The sequence below is a fragment of the Phoenix dactylifera genome, chromosome 13 (assembly GCF_051530095.1).
Source record: "Phoenix dactylifera cultivar Ajwa chromosome 13, Ajwa_hap1_PhDact_Kaust_v1.1, whole genome shotgun sequence".
Lineage (NCBI taxonomy): Eukaryota > Viridiplantae > Streptophyta > Magnoliopsida > Arecales > Arecaceae > Phoenix > Phoenix dactylifera.
The window spans coordinates 23,154,074-23,174,311 of NC_143202.1; the positions used below are offsets into that span (position 1 = coordinate 23,154,074).

Below are 20,238 nucleotides of genomic sequence, written 5' to 3' on the forward strand. Positions count from 1 at the left end.
CCACCGCTGGCGTCTCCTGTTTCTTTCTGGTAACAGGGCAAACGCAAAGTCCTCCATCTGTGGATTCCTTTGCTTTATAGGTGGTCCACGAATCAGACGGCTATTAGGAATCAAAAGTGCATCAAAATTCACAGAAAGCGAACAATGATTGGTGGCTCCAAATTTGCCTTCCGGACAGGATATTGGGACCATAAATCTTTCGCTTGTGCAGAAAGATTACACAACCATTTATTTATTGCCTTATATTATTGAAATTGATAAATTATATACTTAAATTGCTTTTTTTCCATTTTATTTCTATCTCCACCACCCCCGAGGCTCCTACCTTTACCCTTCTTCCTCCCCTGTTTCTACGAATCCTCACGCCATTTGCTTCGGTTCCTCGGTCCGATCGACCGAGTTCGTCCCATCTCCGGCCATTTCCGAGCAAATCTTCGATTATTTTGGGTCTGCGTCCTCGATTTCTCTGAAAAATGAGGAAAAGTTCGGCACTCTGAGGCCAATTCCGGGTCGTCTTCTCCGTTCTGGGGGTTCCTTTGAGCTCTTTCTCGATTCGGTTCGATTTGTTGGCGGATAAAGCTCCCAGCCTGCGACTCTTCGTGTTTTATTATTTCAATCGGGAAAAAAATCATCCTTTTTTCGATTCCTAGCTGAAATTTTCGTTCATCGTTCTCGGTTTGTTGATCTTTATTGTCTTAATTTTTCTGGCTTCAGATTATCCAAAAAAAAATCTCCTTTTTCTTGTTCCCGCTTCGATTTTCGCCAGAAAGTTCATATTTTTCCCGATCCTTAGTCTTAAAAATCTCTTTTTTCTACGATTTGTAAGACTTTCTGGTGTTAATTTATATTTCTGTGATCCAGTTCAAACTTCAGTTCCCTTCGATCTGTTCTCCTTTCGAGCTATAAATTTTTGGGATCTTTTCTGTCTACTTTAGAGCAATCAAATGGCTCGAGAAAGCTGTAATCTTAACAAAGATGAGGCCGAGATCCTCAAACCCTCGTCATCTTCTTCCCCTTCTCCTTCTCCACCCTCCCCTCCTCCGTCCTCATCATCGCCGCCTTCTTTATTCGTCAAACCTTGCGAAGAATTACCTCTTCAGAGGCCCGAGAGGCCGGAGACTGCGGCCACCGAGGCCTCGGCAGCGGCCGCCGTCGCCGTGGCCTCGGCAGCGGCCGCCGTGGTCTCGAGCACACCAAAGCCCGAAGAGGAATCTCAGTCGCCCGTTCGGTTTTGTAACCGGTGCTCCACCTGCCGGAAAAGGGTGGGGCTGACTGGATTCCGGTGCCGATGCGGCGATCTCTTCTGCGGCCGCCACCGATACTCCGACACCCATAACTGTTCTTTCGATTACAAGGCAGCTGGTAGAGAGGAGATTGCGAAGGCCAACCCTGTTGTCAGAGCCGCTAAGATCATCAAGATCTAAGGTCTAAAATTTTGTATTCCTAATATTTTTTTTCTTTCAGTTTCGATCCTTAAATCAACTTGTTTTGCTCTGTAATCAGTTGTTGGGATTAGATATCTAGCTGTTTACACATCAACTATTAGCTTGCAGTAGCACTTAAATTTGGATGTATGAATTTTAATATGTGCTTGTCTCCTTGAATTATATTGGCAGTTGGATTATATAGATTTGATGTTAGTTGAATTATTGTTCCTGGAATTAAGCCTTTTTCCCCCTGTTTGTTGCATTTTTTAAAAGTTTTGGTTGGTTGAATTAAGCTTTTTTGTTGCACTATTTTTTTAAAATCTGTATAAGTTTTGAGTTGGGAGAATTTGATTCTCTTTTGTGTATCTCTTTTCCTTTTGCTATCATCTTCACTGTTGGGGCATTGAAGCTTTGAAAGAGGATGTGTCGGAAAAGATGCTGTGGCTCAGGTTTCTGTTGTATGGTAGAAAAGATAGCTTTGTTATTGTGGAGGAGCCCTTACGTCTTTGCTAATTCCTTCTTGGCAATATTTGGCTTTGGATTCTCTGTGGGTTGTGGGATTGGATGTCTCTAAAGGTTGCAGTTTTGAAGCTAATATTCTGAAAACTTTTGTTTAGGTGATTGCTTTCGAGAGCTAAAGGTTGTGGTTTTGAAGCTAATATTCTGAAAACTTTTGTTTAGGCGATTGCTTTAGAGAGGATTGGATTTTTGGATTGCTTAAAATAGTCAAGTGGTGCAAGGACTTTGCGGTTAAACATTTTGATGGAGATACAAGATCTTGGTGTGATATCTCTCGCAAGAACAATTAATTTCGTCACTTTGCAGAAGAATATATGAGTTTCGGGGTGAAAGGAGTAATTGATTTGATGATCCACAGACCCAGTATCGTCAATTACTGATCTACAAATGAAATTGTTTTAACGAACAAGTGAATATCTGTAATCTCGTTCTGTAGTTGCTGTTTTTAATGCTTTTTCTGGGTTTCTTATGTGTGTCAAGAAACATAATTCATTTGATTACAAAGAGTTGCTTGTTTTTACCATAAAGTGATCAGGGCATTTGTTTTGAAATGTTCTTCAGTCCATTAATCTGATTTATTGGCAAAGCGATGTAATTTTATATCAGTTATTTATTTATTATTCAACCAAGATATATCTTTTCTCATCTTTCTTTCAGTTTTGCTGAAGGAAAGATTCATTAGAAACTCTTTCTTTTTTTTGCATCAAAACTGTCTTAAACACAATTAGGAGAGTGGAGTCTCTGCGCGTCCTTCAATTAGTTTGGCTTGCATGGAATTGATGCTGTTTCCTCTAATCACGAAAACATTTGTAGATGTTTTACCATAATCAAACAATACAAATGATTTGTTGAGTTCTTTGGTCTGTTTTCTTTACCTTTTCAAGGGTGTAGCTTGCATGGAATTGATGCTGATTCCTCTAATCACTAAAACATTTGTAGATGTTTTACCATGATCAAACAATACAGATGATTTGTTGAGTTCTTTGGTCTGTTTTCTTGACCTTTTCAAGGGTGTAGCATGCGTGGAATTGATGCTGATTCCTTTAATCACTAAAACATTTGTGGATAGTTTTACCATGATCAAACAATACAAATGATATGTTGAGTTCTTTGGTCGGTTTTCTTCACCTTTTCAAGGGTGTAGCTTGCATGGAATTGATGCTGATTCCTCTAATCACTAAAACATTTGTAGATGTTTTACCATGATCAAACAATACAGATGATTTGTTGAGTTCTTTGGTCTGTTTTCTTGACCTTTTCAAGGGTGTAGCTTGCGTGGAATTGATGCTGATTCCTCTAATCACTAAAACATTTGTGGATAGTTTTACCATGATCAAACAATACAAATGATTTGTTGAGTTCTTTGGTCGGTTTTCTTCACCTTTTCAAGGGTGTAGCTTGCATGGAATTGATGCTGATTCCTCTAATCACTAAAACATTTGTAGATGTTTTACCATGATCAAACAATACAGATGATTTGTTGAGTTCTTAGGTCTGTTTTCTTGACCTTTTCAAGGGTGTAGCTTGCGTGGAATTGATGCTGATTCCTCTAATCACTAAAACATTTGTAGATAGTTTACCATGATCAAACGATACAAATGATTTGTTGAGTTCTTTGGTCTGTTTTCTTCACCTTTTCAAGGGTATAGCTTGCATGTAATTGATGCTGATTCCTCTAATCACTAAAACATTTGTAGATGTTTTACCATAATCAAACAATACAAATGATTTGTTGAGTTCTTTGGTCGGTTTTCTTCACCTTTTCAAGGGTGTAGCTTGCATGGAATTGATGCTGATTCCTCTAATCACTAAAACATTTGTAGATGTTTTACCATAATCAAACAATACAAATGATTTGTTGAGTTCTTTGGTCTGTTTTCTTCACTTTTTCAAGGGTGTAGCTTGGAATCCAAGCTTTTGTTGATATTGCCCATCTTTTGCATTTCTTATGATTATGTAGGTGGGTATGTGATTATGAAGTTTGTGGAAGGCCAGTCTGGAAATGTCTGCAGGTGGATACATGCATGAATCTGGTGACCAAAACAAAGGCTTTTTAAAAAGCATGGCTTCTAAGTGGCCCCGAGATTAGCTCTTGTTTGCAGTCCAATATGGAGGCTTTGAGAATGAGAGCGACCTTCTGGTCAGCAAATGCTCTGTCAATCTAGTCCATCCATCTTCAATCTCCCTTATTGGATTTCAGATTATTCGCACTTGTGATAATTGAAGTCATTGCACTTGGTGTGTTCTTTTCATTAGCTTTTCCTTATGTTTTCATTAGATTTTCCTTATCATCGGCTATATTGTCAATTCTGCAACATAATCAAATACAGTTACTGGATTATACTCTTTTTTCTGACTCCTAACAAGGTTTTAATATCAAGCACTAGGTGACCTTTATGATTATGCCCATGATGTTGTTTGAGAGGTGTTTGATCGAAGAGAAGAAAAGGTTGCATCAAAGAGTGGTCCGTTCTTTTGGTGTATAAAAAATTTATCCGGAAATCTGTTTTTCTTTGGATAAGTGTTTCCGAAGTAACATTTATACAGAAAAATAATTTATTCATTTTTTTTATATATTGAAAAATACTTGCAGAATCTATTATTTATATTTTTTGCATCACTATTTGTGCTCGAGTAAATTACTAAAATCTATTCATTTTCTAATATATAGAAGATAAGTCTCTGAATATTGTTATATATAATAATAATATATCATATTGTATGATATTATATTATATACAACATAGTATATTGTGTATAATATATATTATATTATATTATTATTATAGGATTAGGAGAATTTTAGGAATAAAACAAAAAAGTTATTTTACTGGCCGGTGAGAAAATAGTTTGTCCATCTTGTAACAGAGTAACGTCGAGAAGTATAAAAATATGAGCGAGTTGGTCGATGAAATAGTTGACTAGTTTTTTCATAATAATTCTGAGGAGCAGCTTATTGGATTAAACTAGGAATTTTATTGGGTGTTTCCTTCAGAGAATTTGTGTTGGGAGCTTAGAAAATTAATTGAGGGCTGAGGTGTGGCATTGATCATGATAAAAAGAGTGCATTGCCTTCTGGCTTCTTCTTAATGGATTGTTAATCATGTCTATTGCCCTGTGACTGATAACAATCAGAATTTTTTAACAATAAAGGAATTGGTTCATGTTGCAAATTACACCATTCATGAAGCTATGAAGTCTCCATTCCTCCACCAAAATCCAAACATGAGAGCTGAGGAACATCCATTGGAAGAAGAGAACACATGGTTCCAGAGATCAAGCTATTTTTCTTGTTCTTTTCTATCTATGTACATTTTCCCCCCTTCAGCTCCCTGCATCTTAACTAGAGTCAAAGCTGTGAAGGATTCAGTTGAAAACAGTCAACTGTAGATGTTATGGTTGTGCTTGCTTGTTCCTCTGCAGCAGACTGAATAAGTTGTGCTTTGAGCAGTTGTAAGGTTGAAATGGAATTGGATATTAGAATATTTGTATCTATATTTATTTTATTTAACAAATATAGATATAGATATGTTGGATTATTCATATTTATTTTAAACGGATATGAATACAAATTGGATATCGAAAATATGGATATAAATACGGATATAAATCTGATAATTAAATTTTATGAATACGAAATTAAAGATATTATTAAGTGGATAATAAATCAAGTTAATAGCATACTAATATGGTTATTTATTTTTCTTAAAAGTCCATGAGTACTACATAAAATTAAATAGAGATATAAATGGAATTAGATATTCAGATATGGATTGGATAGTTGTCTATCCATATTCATATTCTTTTTTTTTTTGACAGATATGGATACAAATATGAATATTAGTCGGATGCTAAAATTTTTATCCATATTCGGATAATTTCGGATACGAAAATGAATTGGGTCGGATATTGTCTGATCCATTTTCACCCCCTAGCTTACAACAACAGTAACAACATTAACTACTACAAAAATATATGGGAAACAAAGGACAAGATTATAGCAGCATAAAGCTTATTTAGATCTTCCATATGATGATGATTAAGGAACAAACAGTCCCCTTATGGGTACTTATACATATAGTGCGAGTATCCTTTTGCATATGAACAGTGCTAAATAATGTGCCTCAATTTGGATAGCTGAAGGGGCAATATTGGTTTTGAAGCCCTGATGCAAAATTTAGATTGATTTCGTTATTCTTAGGTGGATTAACCATAGTCACAGGATCCACAACAGGGTACAGTTCAGCTAGAGAAAAAGATTCAGAATTGCCAAAAATTTAGGAATAATTTGGATAACTGAAAGATTAGAAGATGTTGATAAAATAAAGATTAAAATGATCCTGGCATGCTTGTATGTTTGTTCAAACAAACATGTAAAAGAAAACAAAATCTGGGAACAATAATGACAAACACTACCAACATCACCAATGGATACATCATTTACCCACTAATCCATGATCCCTCGTAGAATAAGTCCTAAATAATTCATGAATAAATCATAAAGTTGTGAATTATCAAACACTTTAAAATAATTGGCATGTGAGGGAATAACGTAGAATTATTTGTCCCAAAAAAACTTAGAATTATTTGAATTTAATATAGTTGGTTTAAGACTTTTGAATTTAGAAAGAGAGGTTATTAAAAGTCCAGAGATTTGTTTATAATCCACATTTTAGTATGTCCAGAGAGAGAGAGAGAGAGAGAGAGAGAGAGAGAGAGATAGTGGTATGAGATATATCATGAATTGCTTCTAAAAGAATAAAAAGGAGAATGTGACCCAAAAAAGGGTTTATTAAGAAGGGAGGGCATCTTCTTTAGCAAACTGAAAACATGAAGGATATCGATAACAAAAGAAGAAAAAAAAGGAGAGATAACTAATGGAGAAAGGGGTATATTAGAAACTTAATTTTTGGGTTAGGGTGGGGATGGGGTGAGGAGAGAACTTTTAAATTACGACACCTATATTTACAAGAGAAAAAGTTCAACAACAAACTATAAAAGATCAAGCATAATATTTATCAAAGCTTGTAGTTTTGAAAGGGAGAGAGCAACCTTATTTCTGTTAAAAAGATAATATCATCTTCGTTCAGAGAAAAATATAATGTAATTAAGGAGGCAGAGGGGAAAAATAAATGGAAGAGGTCCTAGCTTTGTAATATAGAAGTAAGATGGCGGGAAGGGGGAAGCTATCTATTAGACGAGGATAAGAAGAAATGATCGATGAACAATATTTGCACCAATTTTAATTTGGGTATACATTAAGAGAATGATTGTCATGCCCACGTAGGGCCCATATAAGAGGAGAACACAAGGCTCTTCTGCAAGATACTGTCCGGTTCCGAGGCTCGTACACGCGCGCACGTGCCGCTTAGACTCCTCTTCGATTTTGTTTTTCACTCAAAATGCGTCTATAAAATTTGGAGACACACGCCTCATATGCCCAGGCTCTAAAACGAGTCCAGCCGATGTGGGATCTTTCATTCACCCATCCTCGGACTAGAGCCGTCCTCGGTTCTGATACCAAATATCACGCCCCTACCTGCAATGTCACGTCCCCGCCTGTGCGGGGCACGTGAAGCACCCAGTGCCCACGTGGGGGCCACATGAGGGAAGAACACGAGGCTCTCCTACTAGATATTATCCGGTTTCGGGGCCCGCACGCGCACGTGTGCGTCGCTGAGACCCTTCTCCGATTTTGTTTTCCATCCAAAACGCATCTGCAGTATTTGAAGACACCCGCCTCATATGCCCAGGCTCTGAAACAAGTCTACCCGATGTGGGATCTTTTATTCACCCACCCTCGGACTAGAGCCATCCTCAGCTCTGATACCAAATGTCACGCCCCACCTGCACGGGGCACGTGAGGCACCTAGTGCCCACGTGGGGGCCATATGACACTACAGGAAAAGTGAGATTTTCCGACGCTTTTTTTCCGACGCTACGGAGAAGCGTCGGAAAATTTTGAGAATCGACGACGCTTTTAAAGTGTCGGCAAAAGTTTAGACCTTCGACGACGCTTCCCTTCAAAACCGCTCACTTCCCTCCCATCGATGCTCTAGCTGATCCTGCGCCGACATAATCCCTTAAAAATCTCTCCTCTCCTCTTCTCTCCCTCATCCGAGGAGCGGATCCGCGGAAGACAACGGAGGGCGCCTCGGAGGAGCTCGAGCGCTGAAGCCGCTACCTCAGCTCCCGACGAGAGAGGAGCAGAAGATGATGGAGGGTGCCTCGGAGGAGCTCGAGCGCCGAAGCCGCTATCTTAGCTCCCTCATCCAGCACACCAAGCTCAAGCCCGACGGCGAGCCGGAGAAGCGCCGCCCGCAGCCGGCGAAGCCCGACAAGGAGAAGCATCGCCCCACCGTCAGCGGCGGGAGAAGAAGGAGGAAAGGGATGGGGTTGTCGATGGCGGCGAGGATGATGCACAGGAGCAGTGGCAGAACGTGCGGGTGAGGGTCGCGCTAGCCCTCAAGAAGGCATGCTATCTCCCCCTCCTCTATTTCTCAGATTCGTTTTTCCGCAGGAATTTACCTCCGCTTCCCAAACCTTAATCCTCCGTGGGGACGGAGTGTTACATAAGGTTCTTGTTTTGTGGGGACTCTGATTCTTTGTTTTTTGGTTACTAATCATGTTCGGATTAGCAGCTGAGGATGAAATTGGTTACTAATCAAGTGGCTCGGAGGCAGCTGGAGAAGGAGATCGTGAGAGAGGAGAGGGAGTTGGGTTCTCTCCAGAGAAAGAAGGGGAGCCAGAGAGCTAAGAGAGAGAGAGAGAGGCTTTTCATTTCTGAGAGAGACTTTCCTCTCTCGGCAGGAGCCGCAGGACATCTCCCTTCGGGGCCGGGGCGCGACTCGCAAGGGCGAACCGGCGAAGACGCTTCTAGTGCCGGTAGGTGGAAGTAGCTCTTCTTGGCCTCTTGGGCGAAGCCTTTGTCGGCTCCTCTTCCCGTAGGCCCCCGCCGGCGACTTCTTCTCCCAGTCCATTGCCGAGTATGTTCTGATTCTTTATGAAAAATAATTTTTTAAAAAAAATTTAAGGCTAACGCCGACGCTTTTAAGCGTCAGCTTTGAAGCTTTTAATAATGCTTAAAAACGTCGCTAGGAGGCGTCGCTAAAAATCGAGATTTTACGACGCTTTTCAAAAGCGTCGGAATAAATTTTTTCCACTCAGGTATCGCCGACGCTTCGGCGACGCTTTACGTAGCGTCGGGTGGATCTTTACCGATGCTTATAAAAGTCGGTAAAGGATGTAAAAAACGTCGGCAAAGATCACTTTTTTTATAGTGTGAGGGGGGAACACGGAGCTCCCCTGCCAGATATTGTCTGGTTTTGGGGCCCACACGCGCACGCACACGCCGTTCAAATCCCTCTCCAGTTTTGTTTTCCATCTAAAACGCGTCTATAGAACTTGGAGACATCCGCCTCATATGCTCATGCTCTGAAATGAGTATAACCGATATGAGATCTTTCAATAATCATCTTATTTATTTTATTTTTTGAAAAAATAAAAATAATATGATATCTAACAATTCTTACATATTTAACACCAGTAACACTATGCGATTCATACTAAAACCTCCTCAATATGTAGGCATTATGTGTGCATATGCTCGTGTGCAAACATGCGCATGCATGTATGTATCTTTACATTCACAACGAAAAGAAGGAATCGGAAATCCTTCCTCCAAATATGACAAAAGGATGTGAAATAGATCGAGGAAAGGATGAGACTGCACTTAATTTTATTTGTTATGTGCAAGATTGTGTATTGCCAAGATTGATCACAGTAATTTTATTTTATTTTTCAATGATGTCAAATCCTCCTACCAATAGTAAGCTGGCCCTTCTCTTCTTTCTAGTCATGAACTTGGTAGGGAATAACTTCAGAATTTCGTGGCTGCAAGAAGAGAGGGACCTAAACCCATTCATATAAAATTTTCTATACCAGCCCGTACGTCCATCATAGAATTCTTAAGGATATTTCTAACCTCAAGGATTGTAGGCCAATTAACTAGAACAAAAATTTATGAAGATCATCTTTTTTGAAGGGCTTGTTTTAATTTGCTATATCTTATGGTTGAGCCTACAATCCAAGTTTTATAAAATATAAGTTATCGTTAGAGCACATAAAGTCTAAAAATATGTTCCATCTATTAGACCCTTAGAGAAGGGTAGTGGAGAAGGGACCCCTAGAGAAAGAAAAAGAAAGCGACTGAAAGAGAAATCTATCAGACTTGAGTTCTAAGAGATGGAGGGAGGACAACCAAATTTTATGCATTCCATGTCACAAAGGGAATACGCAAAGGAACTTTATTGGATTGAACCTCTCTCTTTTAGGTACAAAGAAGGATGATTTTTCAAAGAAGAGGAAGATGTCAAGGTGGTAGAAAAGTCCACTTATTTTAGTAAGTAATACATATTTTGCACCACAGAGGATAGTACAACCCTTAGTTGGTTGTTGAAGGGAGAAAAAGATAGTGCTGTTGGGTTCGTTAAAAATACATGATACAACTAGAAAAGATGGAGAAAAGTGTAAAGTGAGTGTAGGTTTGGACTTCAGCTCCTAAATCAATAAATCAACAAAAAAAATGCATGCACGATCTCCTCTAAGATCTGGTTGTATCTTCCGTGCAAAAGAAAGGTTCGCCCTCCTTCTTCATGCACGATCATCTCTGAGATCGGGTTGTATCTTTCACACGAAAGAAGGATTTATTTTTCTTCGTATGAGTCCACCATTGGATCATCCACTGCACAAATCTCAAAACTCTCCAAACTTCATTACTTATTCATCTACACATATCTTAAAGCGATATGTAGATGATCCAATGGTGGATTCATGCGAAGGAAGGTAAATCCTTCTTTCTCATAAAAGATACACCCCCAAACCCTCACCTGAAGCAAAACTTTAGAAAAGTAAGGGGGATATGTCTCCTTGTTTACTATATCGGATACATATGACAACCATTCACGCATCTTTATATTAAAAAATTGTTATTTTTTTTTAGAGAATAATAGTAGGGCATCACTAAATATGGTTGTTTGGCCAAGATACTTGAGAACCAATAAGGCCGAAATTCAAATAGAGAACCTCATGTCACATAACAAACAGGTGCAATCACTCGGTTGTAGCGGATCATTGTTAGTTTTTTTCAGGTAGATATATTATAATCACACTTATGCTTTGTTCATTAACGAACTTCTAAGCAGCAAGCTTAATTCTCTAGTATATTACATTGCACATCAGTATAAGTCCCCACTTTTCTTGGACAATTTTTTTGTATGAATATTTACTTTTTTCAAATAAATTTACTTTCTAGTTCAGGTCACATTTCTCTTTTTGGAGAAAATAAAATAAAAAGTATACCTTGAAAATATGAATTCATTTATGCACTTTGTTCATGTATTCTTTGGACATTTAGGATGGAAATCAGTCTACCTCAACTCAAAATGAGGCTGAACAATATTAACAATCGATTCTCAAGATCCAAATCCATCCAAATAATTACTAATCGATTTTAAGTAAAAAGAATTCAATTAATAAATACTTTTTTAAGATCTATCAAAAATTACAGCATGCAAAGGTGGTGGAAATTTTATAAGGCCGGCGGTTAATTTACAAACCTGGTCCCCCAAACGGCGCGTTAAGCAACTCACAGCTTCCCGCTTTCTCGTTACTTCGAATAGAATGTAAAAAGACCAAACTACCCCTCTCCGCACCACGCGCCGTATTACGCGACCCGAAGGCGGCCCCGCTTTCCATCGCATTAATCCCCACCGTCTGTTCCTTCCCCCGCGCCCGTTTCCAAGTCCACATCACACCGTCAAGAGCCATCATCATCCCATGTCGAGACTAATTCAACGGTCTAGATTGCGTTAACCAACTCCGGGGCCCTTCTAGAAGGCCAGATCTAGTGGGGAGTACATTTTCCTGGAAGGAACTCGGATGAAACGGTGTCAGGTACCTCCCTTTCCCTCCGTACATTCGCATAAAACTTCCGTGCGGGACCGATCCGTTTTCCGTTTCCAAATTTTCTGCTTAAGCGGGCGGATTAGTTGGAGTTTTAAGTTGTCCGGTATGACATTTAAATAGCCGTTAAGTATCCATTTTTTCAGTAGTGATTTAAAATTATTTAATGTTAAAATAATGATGGCTATAGCAGTTGTAAGAACATACCAATGTAACCAAAAGTTATGTATAATCACGGATTTCAAGTGTAGATGGAAATTTCAAATTTTGAAAAGAAAAGATTATTTTCAATATAATAATACAAATTACATATATTTCTTAAAAATAACAAAAATATCAAATGATGACTGTTATTTTATTATATAATGGTAAATACATCAAAATGATGATCACAATAATGATATTTATAAGTTAACAAAAGTTCCATTAATAGAATTATTTCATTCAATAATTATCATTTTCCCCGTTCCATATGATTTAGAAATTTTAATATTAAAGCAATAAATATTATAATGACCATTGTAATAACATTATAAATTAAAAAGAAAATAATATAAAATTTATAATAACATATATTATTATAATATATATTATTGTTTACTTATTAAAAAATAATTTTTAGATGGTACAAACTTTTGTGGAGGAAAAAAAAGTAAAAAAATATTTCATTAAGAGTACATTGCAAATGCCAAATAATGATTATTATTTGCATTATAACAAATTATTATAATACTAAATAATATACTATAATAACTATTATCATCAATTGTTTATGGTTATTTACATCTAATTCAACCTAATAGCGAAGAGATATGTGTTGGTTAACTGCAAATTTTATAATGTCACTAAAGAAACTGAGAAATGGTAAATTGGAGAAAGTGTAAAAACTACCACATACTTGAAGATTTTGTTCATAGTATAGAAAGTGATTTGAGAGTCAAAGATGCAACTCAAAGGATAGGCTGAGCAAAAAATGTGTCCAAGATGAGAGCAAAAAATGGACTACAACCCAAGCATGGACCAATTATAGATTGAGCACTGATTGAATCCTAAATAGGAGATCGAGCATAAATCAAACATCAAATGATAAACTCAAGCTGAAGCGTTGAAATGCAGCCCAAGCATGGAAAAGTATTAAAGTGTAGGTTGAGTGCATACTAAGCGATAGGATATATAACAATTCCCAAAAGGATCTACATTACAAAGAATACAAATCTTCAATATAGAACAATGGTATCTCGATCAGCTAAGAATAAAGTCTCCTAGTAGAATAAAGTAACTAACAAACGTTTAGGATTAGGGAGTAACACCTGCATAAGCAATGGGGACCTGAAATGATAAGATAATTGGCAAAATAGAATGGATTATCCGTCTTAACATTTATAGAAAAGAATGTATAAATGTAAAGTTGTAATTACAAAAGAGGAACTTTTTTTCTCATATCATCAATTACCTAAACTTTTATTCTTATTTTCCAGACAAGTTTATGTTTGTTTTAAATGGGATCATCAATTAATAAACTTTTATTCTTATTTTTAGATAAGTTTATGTTTATCTTCCTACAACCTTCTAATATCGAAATTCTTTGAAAATTCAAGATGGTAGAACCCATAAATTCTTTATCCTTTGTAACATAATTCAACCAATTAATTTGTTGCACTTTTATTTGGAGAAAGGATGGGTTATAACGCCGTTACTTTAAACTAACGGGATAATGGGATTACAATTTACAGGGAGGGTGATAATATCTTTTCCTTTTGTCCGCATACAAATTTCTACAAAATCGTCCGCATAAAAAACCGCCGTCACGGGATTCGGTGGTGTTGTCCGACGCAATTGGTGTTTACTCTCCCTCCGATTCTTGCTCGCCAAGTAATGATACATCCGATAAAATTAAAAAATAAAATATTACGATTTCGAAACAGCTGATAGATCGATTCAAAGCATCCCTCTCCAGGGAGCTCCGCCACGAAACCCGCTCTATAAATATAAATAGAAGCCCTAGCTTTTTCTTCTACGTTTTATCTGTGCGCCTATTACGAGAAATCCCTTCGGCAATGGCTAACTCGCCGCCGGCGCCGGCGCCGCCGCTGGACCTTGGCGACCTGAAGGCCGTCGCTGTCCTTGGCCGCGGCGCGAAGGGCGTCGTCTTCCTCGTCCGCTCCCCTACCTACCCGGAGGCCCTCGCCCTCAAGGCTATCTCCCGCTCCTCCATCGAGAACAAGAACACCGCCGACGCCTACCGCCGGATCTGGTTTGAGCGCGACGTCCTCCTCGCCCTCCGACATCCCTTGCTCCCTTCCCTCCGTGGCGTCGTCTCCACCGACAAGATCGTCGGGTTCGTCATCCAGCGCTGCTCCGGCGGCGATCTCAACTCGATACGCCGGCGGCAGACGGAGAAGATGTTCTCCGACGATGCAATCCGGTAGGGTTTCCTGTTCTCCGTCTCCCAATCGGCGGATCTATTCGATTTGCTCCGAAATTTTCCCTGATTTTTAACCTAAATCTGCTGCTCTCTTCATGTTCTTCAGGTTCTACGCGGCGGAGCTGGTGCTCGCGTTGGAGTACTTGCACGGATTGGGGATTGTCTACAGAGATCTGAAGCCCGAGAACGTTTTGATCCAAGAAAACGGCCACCTGATGCTCATCGACTTCGACCTCTCCACCAAGCTCCCGGCGAGATCGCCGGAGCCTCTCAAACCCTCCGCCAAGAAACCCGGCCCTCGCCCCTGCGATCCGCCGCCCGCAAAGAAGGAACTCTTCCCGGGCTGCTTCTCTTGCAATGCTGGCGTGTCGCCCGATAGCTCCGACTCGCTGGAGGACTCCGTCCCCGGCTGCGAATCCACCTCGAAGTCGTCGGCGTCGGGGAAGTCGAACTCGTTCGTGGGGACGGAGGACTACGTGGCGCCGGAGATCATCCAAGGGGACGGTCACGATTTCGCCGTCGACTGGTGGAGCCTCGGCGTCGTCCTCTACGAGATGCTGTACGGCCGGACGCCGTTCCGGGGGCAAAACCGGAAGGAAACTTTCTACCGGATCCTAACGATGGAGCCTGAGCTGACGGGAGAGCAGACGCCGTTACGCGATTTGCTGCGCCGGCTTCTCGAGAAGGACCCCGGTAGAAGAATCTCGCTTGACGGCGTCAAGCAGCACGAATTTTTCAGAGGGATAGACTGGGAATCCGTCCTCCGGATTCCGCGTCCCCCCTATATCCCGGCGGCGCCAGAATGGGAAGCGGAGGAGGACACGGAGGGAAATAACTCGATCGACGTCGAAAAGTTGGTCCAAGAGGTATTCGGCAACGTTGACGGTAACGGAAATCTCGCCGAGGAGGCGAGCGATAAAAACTCGGCCGTGAACCGGGAGGAAGGATTGAGAGATCCTTCCAAAACTGTTGATTTTTCTGTTTTCTGATATATTTTTTTTCCTTCTGATATTTTTTTTGGAAGGGGAAGAGAAATATTTCTCCTTATTATAATTTTGGGTAATTATTATTCTTATAATAGAGAAAGAGAAACTGTAACAAGCTACTAAGTTAGGAACATGACAGTATCATGTTGTTGTTATTTTTGTATTAGTCTATGCTATTTATTGTATAGATCGTGGAAATTAAATATTTTTAATTATATGTAGAAATAATTAATCTATCTTGTGTATAGTTTGTATGGATGATGTTATGGTGTTTATTCCTTTTATTGTGTTCCATGATTTTCTTTTATTGGTGGCATCCTTAATTAAGGAGCTTCAAATAAAAAAAAGTATTTAAGGGAATAGTATTGCAATTGCATTACAGGCCCTGCGTTGCTTTGGAGCTTCCCTCATGCTCCCAAATCTCAAAGTATGACGTCCACAAATAGAGATGGTGTTAGATCTTGGAAGTAGATTTTGTGCATCCGCGAAGCTTTTGGTTCCTAGATTGCTCCAACACTTTCTTTCTTTCTTTCTTTCTTTTTTTGGGTGCAACGGTAACTTACAGGCGCCGGGTGTGGGTGCAACCAATAAAATCAGAAAAGAGAAAATGACCAAAAGACTGGGGCACTGATGCACCCTTGTTCCAGATGAACCTTTCCGAGTGGTAATGCTCCAACACTTTTCAAAACCCAATAGCTTGACTACTAAATGCCAGCATCTTATTTTTGTTTATCAATTCATCTCCCAAGTTGGGTCTTTGGTCAAGGATGTTAAAATTTAGGTATTTAAAGAAAACTTCCTCCGCATGCAACTTTTGATTGCTACCGGTTATTAGGTTTAATTGCCGTCGCTTATTAGTTTTTTGAGACTGTGTGGAAGCTTTCGTGTGTTAATTTTTTAGTTTGAAAAACTTTAGAAACAATAGATGAAAGAAGGGACTCGCCTACCAATTTGCATCCTCCTAATTTGGGATGAAAAAAAGAAGGGATAAGATAGTTTAATAAAAATATTGTACAAATACTATCTATCCTTTCTTTTATTTCTACTATTTATTTTTTAATATTTCAACAAATATATTGGAGGATGTCTATCTATCCTCGTTCTGTACCAAACAGAAAAGTTAAAGTCTCTTCTTAGTAACAATGATTTTTACAATAGTAGGTGATCATAGCCATTCCGTTTCTCGCCAAGTGCACTGCATGGGCATAGACCACAGACCAGCATCTTAGTTGTCCCGATCAAAAGAACTACAATTAGGAGATGATCTAGGATTCTAGCCACTGAGCAATGCTACAAATCTCACAAAACTGTGACACAATTGATTTGTAACTTTCATATTCCTCTAGTTACTCACAATCTATATTATAGCCGATTAGCTATCTGTAACAATTCAGGATCTCACCCAAAACAGCTATTCGGAAGGTATTATTTGGGTTCCTATATAAGTATCCAAGATCTACCTAACGAATAATCGATGTGGGACTAAACACACACTCGCACGGATCCTTATACTATCAATGCGAAGAATAATAGGAGAGTTACACATCAGTAATGTAACTCTCTTGCAAGAGATTTTGTGTGTTTAATGTTCTTGCAGGGCAGGAGGAGAAATAGGTGTAAGAAAGAGTTGAGAGGGTCTTCTCAGGACTTAATATGGTGGGACTCACATGCCATGTGGTGAAGCAGTTTGCAGTTTTATCTCATGTGTGATTGAGATAAGTTGCTTTATGGGATATATCTTCAGGCCAATGATACCTAACATGACCTCCCCCAAAGTGTCATCATGGAGCAGCACTACTATAGAGTGTGCACCAAAAAAGTGATACAAGAAAGAAGTCACATGAAATGTTTGTGTGCACCCAAAAAAAGTTGTGCAACAAAGAAGTCACATGAAATGTTTTGAGTTAGGTTAGCATTGTAGTGGTTGGTACTGCATAGGAATGGAAGATTGACACTTGGACAGACACCAAACCATCCGGCAAACTAGAAACGAAGAAGCAAACAAAAACAGATGGTATTAAAAATGAGGCCATTTGACATTTTAATAAGGGTTTAAATGTAACGTGTGCAAGGCATGTAGTCTCACCATCACTAGTAATTAACATGGGCTGAAACCATATACTAACTTGTATTGATAAATGTGCTTTGATAAATGTAACTATTTAATTAGCAATTAGATGTAGATTCGAACTTGATGAGTTTGATGGAGTTAGGTAAAAAACTATAGGTTGTCCGCATCTTCCTTTTATTGTTTTTCAATCATAAAAACAAGCTATGTCGACAACTACATTGGAATTTGCCCTATATATTATGTAAAACAGATCTTAGACATAGGCTTATATAATCTCAAATTTTTCCATTTGTTGACATTTTAAATGAGGGCAATTCTCGGGACACAATGTTTGACGGTCGTTATTCATAACATTACTGTGCACAAAAACAATCCATCAAGCTCAACCATAGTACCAAAATAGAAAAATACTTTGTTACATCCCTCCATTCCCTACTCTTGTGTAAACTTTTCTCTCCCTCCCCTCTTGAGGATACATTGGATTTTGTCGAGCTCGAGCTAAAATGCCAACTTAGCTTTGGCGGTTGATAGAAAAAAATATGAATTGAATTGCAGCCATCTTACGAAGGTTTGGACAAGATATAATATTTAGGATGCATTAGGTTCGTGACTTCGAAATCGGAATTAATTAGAATCAAAATCGGAATGACAATATTTTCTAATACATTTGATTCGTTACTGAAATCAGAATCGAAATTAAAATAGAAATCAGTATGGTACTTGAATACTATGAAAGGATCGAGATTGGGACATTTTCGATCTCTTCTGAAATTAGAATGGGAGTGCAATTTACCCCAACTAAATAGTTAGAATGTGAACCACTTATCTATATTCCTATTTTAGAATCTAACTCCTTCGAACCAAATATACTTTTATTTTTTAAAATTTTAAGGTTTGGAGTCCAAAATATTTTTTTAAAAATAATAAAAAATAAAAATTATTAGAAAAAAATATATATATTTTTCTGCCCTAGGCCGGCTGCAGGAACCCCGGGAAGAAGATGCCCAATGCATTAGGAAATGTGCCCTCCGTTCTCCATGTGCGGTTCCTGTTCGAAACCTTTTGCATGATGCCTTAAAAGAAGACCGAAGACGTGCCATCTCCTATTCAATAATTTAGTAACACGTTCCCTATCTTGCAGGCCTCACCCTTACACGACAAAGCAAAGATTTCATGAATCCTTTGAGAGGAACCACATTTGTTTCCCAAGTAATCCATGTCAAGAAGTAAGCGCTGCATGCTTGGATTGTAGGCCACTGTGTGACCAAAGTTTACAATGGTGGGAGAGGTCATGACTTGCTGCAATGCATAGGGCCAATGTGCTTGAATTATATTATATCTATTAATGATGGATATTGGATAATGGCAGTAATTTGAGCATTAGCTAGATGATCATTATATAGTACAAATAATAGCTATTATTTTACATTTTATCGAGAGAAGAATAGTTTTAACATTATGTTTTGGGTTTAAAAAAAAAATCTGCATTTTGTTTGAAATTGCAAAAACTTCTTTGCATTTCATATTGCTGTAGTGCCAAATCGGCTCATCGAAAGTGCTAACTTATCAGCTGAATGTAGTTTTGTGATATAGATTTTTTTTTTTTTTTTAACAAACTATTGTGGATCGACAGGCGTGGACTAGGATTTCTGTAACTGAGGATGCCACTGTCTAGGGACTCACAAGAAACAAGAACAGAGGTTGCTTACACCAACCCTAGTGGTGGCTTCTACATTGGCAGCAGTATTGGGGCTTCCAGTGGTGCCCTTGAGGACCTCCTGTAGCTGATAGTAGCACTTCAACTGCATGCAGTCTTCTCAATGCATGTGTTGGCTTTGATGCTTTCCCCTCTGATATAATGGTAGATTTAGGTCAAACTCGATAGATTCATCAACCTTGGAATAACCTTTACAGAAGCACTGGGGTCTCTGGTAGTGCTCTTGGAGACCTCCTGCAGCTGGTATTAGTACTTCTTGAGAGGATCCATTACCTGACCAACCCTCTCTAGTTAAACCTTCATGCACTTTTGTTGGCGATTCACCACGGGTACGTACGTACGTATATAGCGATTTAATATGCCTACATCTCAGTTGCCACCTCGAAGCCGTGTCTTTCTTCCTCCAAAGGTTGGATGATGATCGCAAAACTAGGCAGCCACCGAGGGGATCTTCTCTAATGAGGGCCAGTGAGGGAGATTTAGGAGATGGTTCATGAGCATCGGTGGTCATGGGAGATATCGATCCCCTTTGTCACGGCCTCAGAAAGCCCTAACCGTACGTATGGCTAATGCCGGTGACCATGGTGATAGTGGGGGTGGTGAAGGTGTCAAGGAGAGAGCAGATGAGGATGGGGAAGAAGCGTAGGTCAGGAGAGCTACACGAGCGTTAACAGAGGAGAAGTTGAGGCCGCCCAGCTCCTAGGAGTCTAACGACTTGCTGTGCGCAAAATACAGGATCTAAACAGCAAACAGAACAATGCACAGAATTGAGAGAAAAAGAGGAAGAAAAATTGAACACATGAATTTAACGTGTTTCGGCAATGTGCCTACATCTACGGGAGCAAACGGCTATAACTTTCACTCTCTCTCTCATAATAACAAGGGTTACAAGATATTTATAGTTAAATCCTAGCTCCAGAATTCCAACCCCTATCAGCATTCCTGGTAGAATAAAACACTTTATGATTATCCCAAAAATAAACATATTTCGTCGCTTCGCTCCGTTCCATTAGAATACTAGTGTACCACTTAAATAAGAATACCTCAATATAAGCTGCTTAACACTTGTCGGCCTAAGCATCAGTGGAGGCCAAGGGGTCCATGGCTCTCTCCTAACTCATGCTTCCACC

The 20,238-nt window shown here is 39.2% G+C and overlaps 2 protein-coding genes across 3 annotated transcripts; both read left to right on the forward strand.

Annotated features, from left to right (window-relative positions):
• Positions 1 to 231: 231 nt before the first annotated feature.
• Positions 232 to 4,287, forward strand: LOC103708544 (zinc finger AN1 domain-containing stress-associated protein 15-like). Of its 2 annotated transcripts, none has more exons than XM_088709872.1 (2): positions 232 to 1,425; positions 2,109 to 2,730. In XM_088709872.1, exon 1 carries the CDS (start codon positions 945 to 947, stop codon positions 1,422 to 1,424), a length of 480 nt encoding a protein of 159 aa, XP_088565998.1. In that variant the 5' UTR covers positions 232 to 944; the 3' UTR covers position 1,425; positions 2,109 to 2,730. The 2 variants fall into 2 exon arrangements, with proteins under 2 accessions (XP_088565998.1, XP_008791733.1); XM_008793511.5 differs by lacking the exon at positions 2,109 to 2,730 and adding an exon at positions 3,907 to 4,287 and having other exon boundaries at positions 236 to 1,425.
• A 9,616-nt stretch (positions 4,288 to 13,903) lies between these two features.
• LOC103708546 (serine/threonine-protein kinase OXI1-like) lies at positions 13,904 to 15,565 on the forward strand. Its single transcript, XM_088710048.1, has 2 exons — positions 13,904 to 14,334; positions 14,441 to 15,565. Exons 1-2 carry the CDS (start codon positions 13,967 to 13,969, stop codon positions 15,321 to 15,323), a joined length of 1,251 nt encoding a protein of 416 aa, XP_088566174.1. The 5' UTR covers positions 13,904 to 13,966; the 3' UTR covers positions 15,324 to 15,565.
• The last annotated feature ends 4,673 nt before the right edge of the window (positions 15,566 to 20,238 follow it).

Excerpts from the sequence above, each read along its gene's own strand:
- LOC103708544 (XM_088709872.1), top strand. The coding sequence starts at position 945 with ATGGCTCGAGAAAGCTGTAATCTTAACAAAGATGAGGCCGAGATCCTC.
- LOC103708546 (XM_088710048.1), top strand. The coding sequence starts at position 13,967 with ATGGCTAACTCGCCGCCGGCGCCGGCGCCGCCGCTGGACCTTGGCGAC. Across the intron at positions 14,335-14,440 it reads TTCTCCGACGATGCAATCCG|GTTCTACGCGGCGGAGCTGG; the intron begins GTAGGGTTTCCT and ends CATGTTCTTCAG.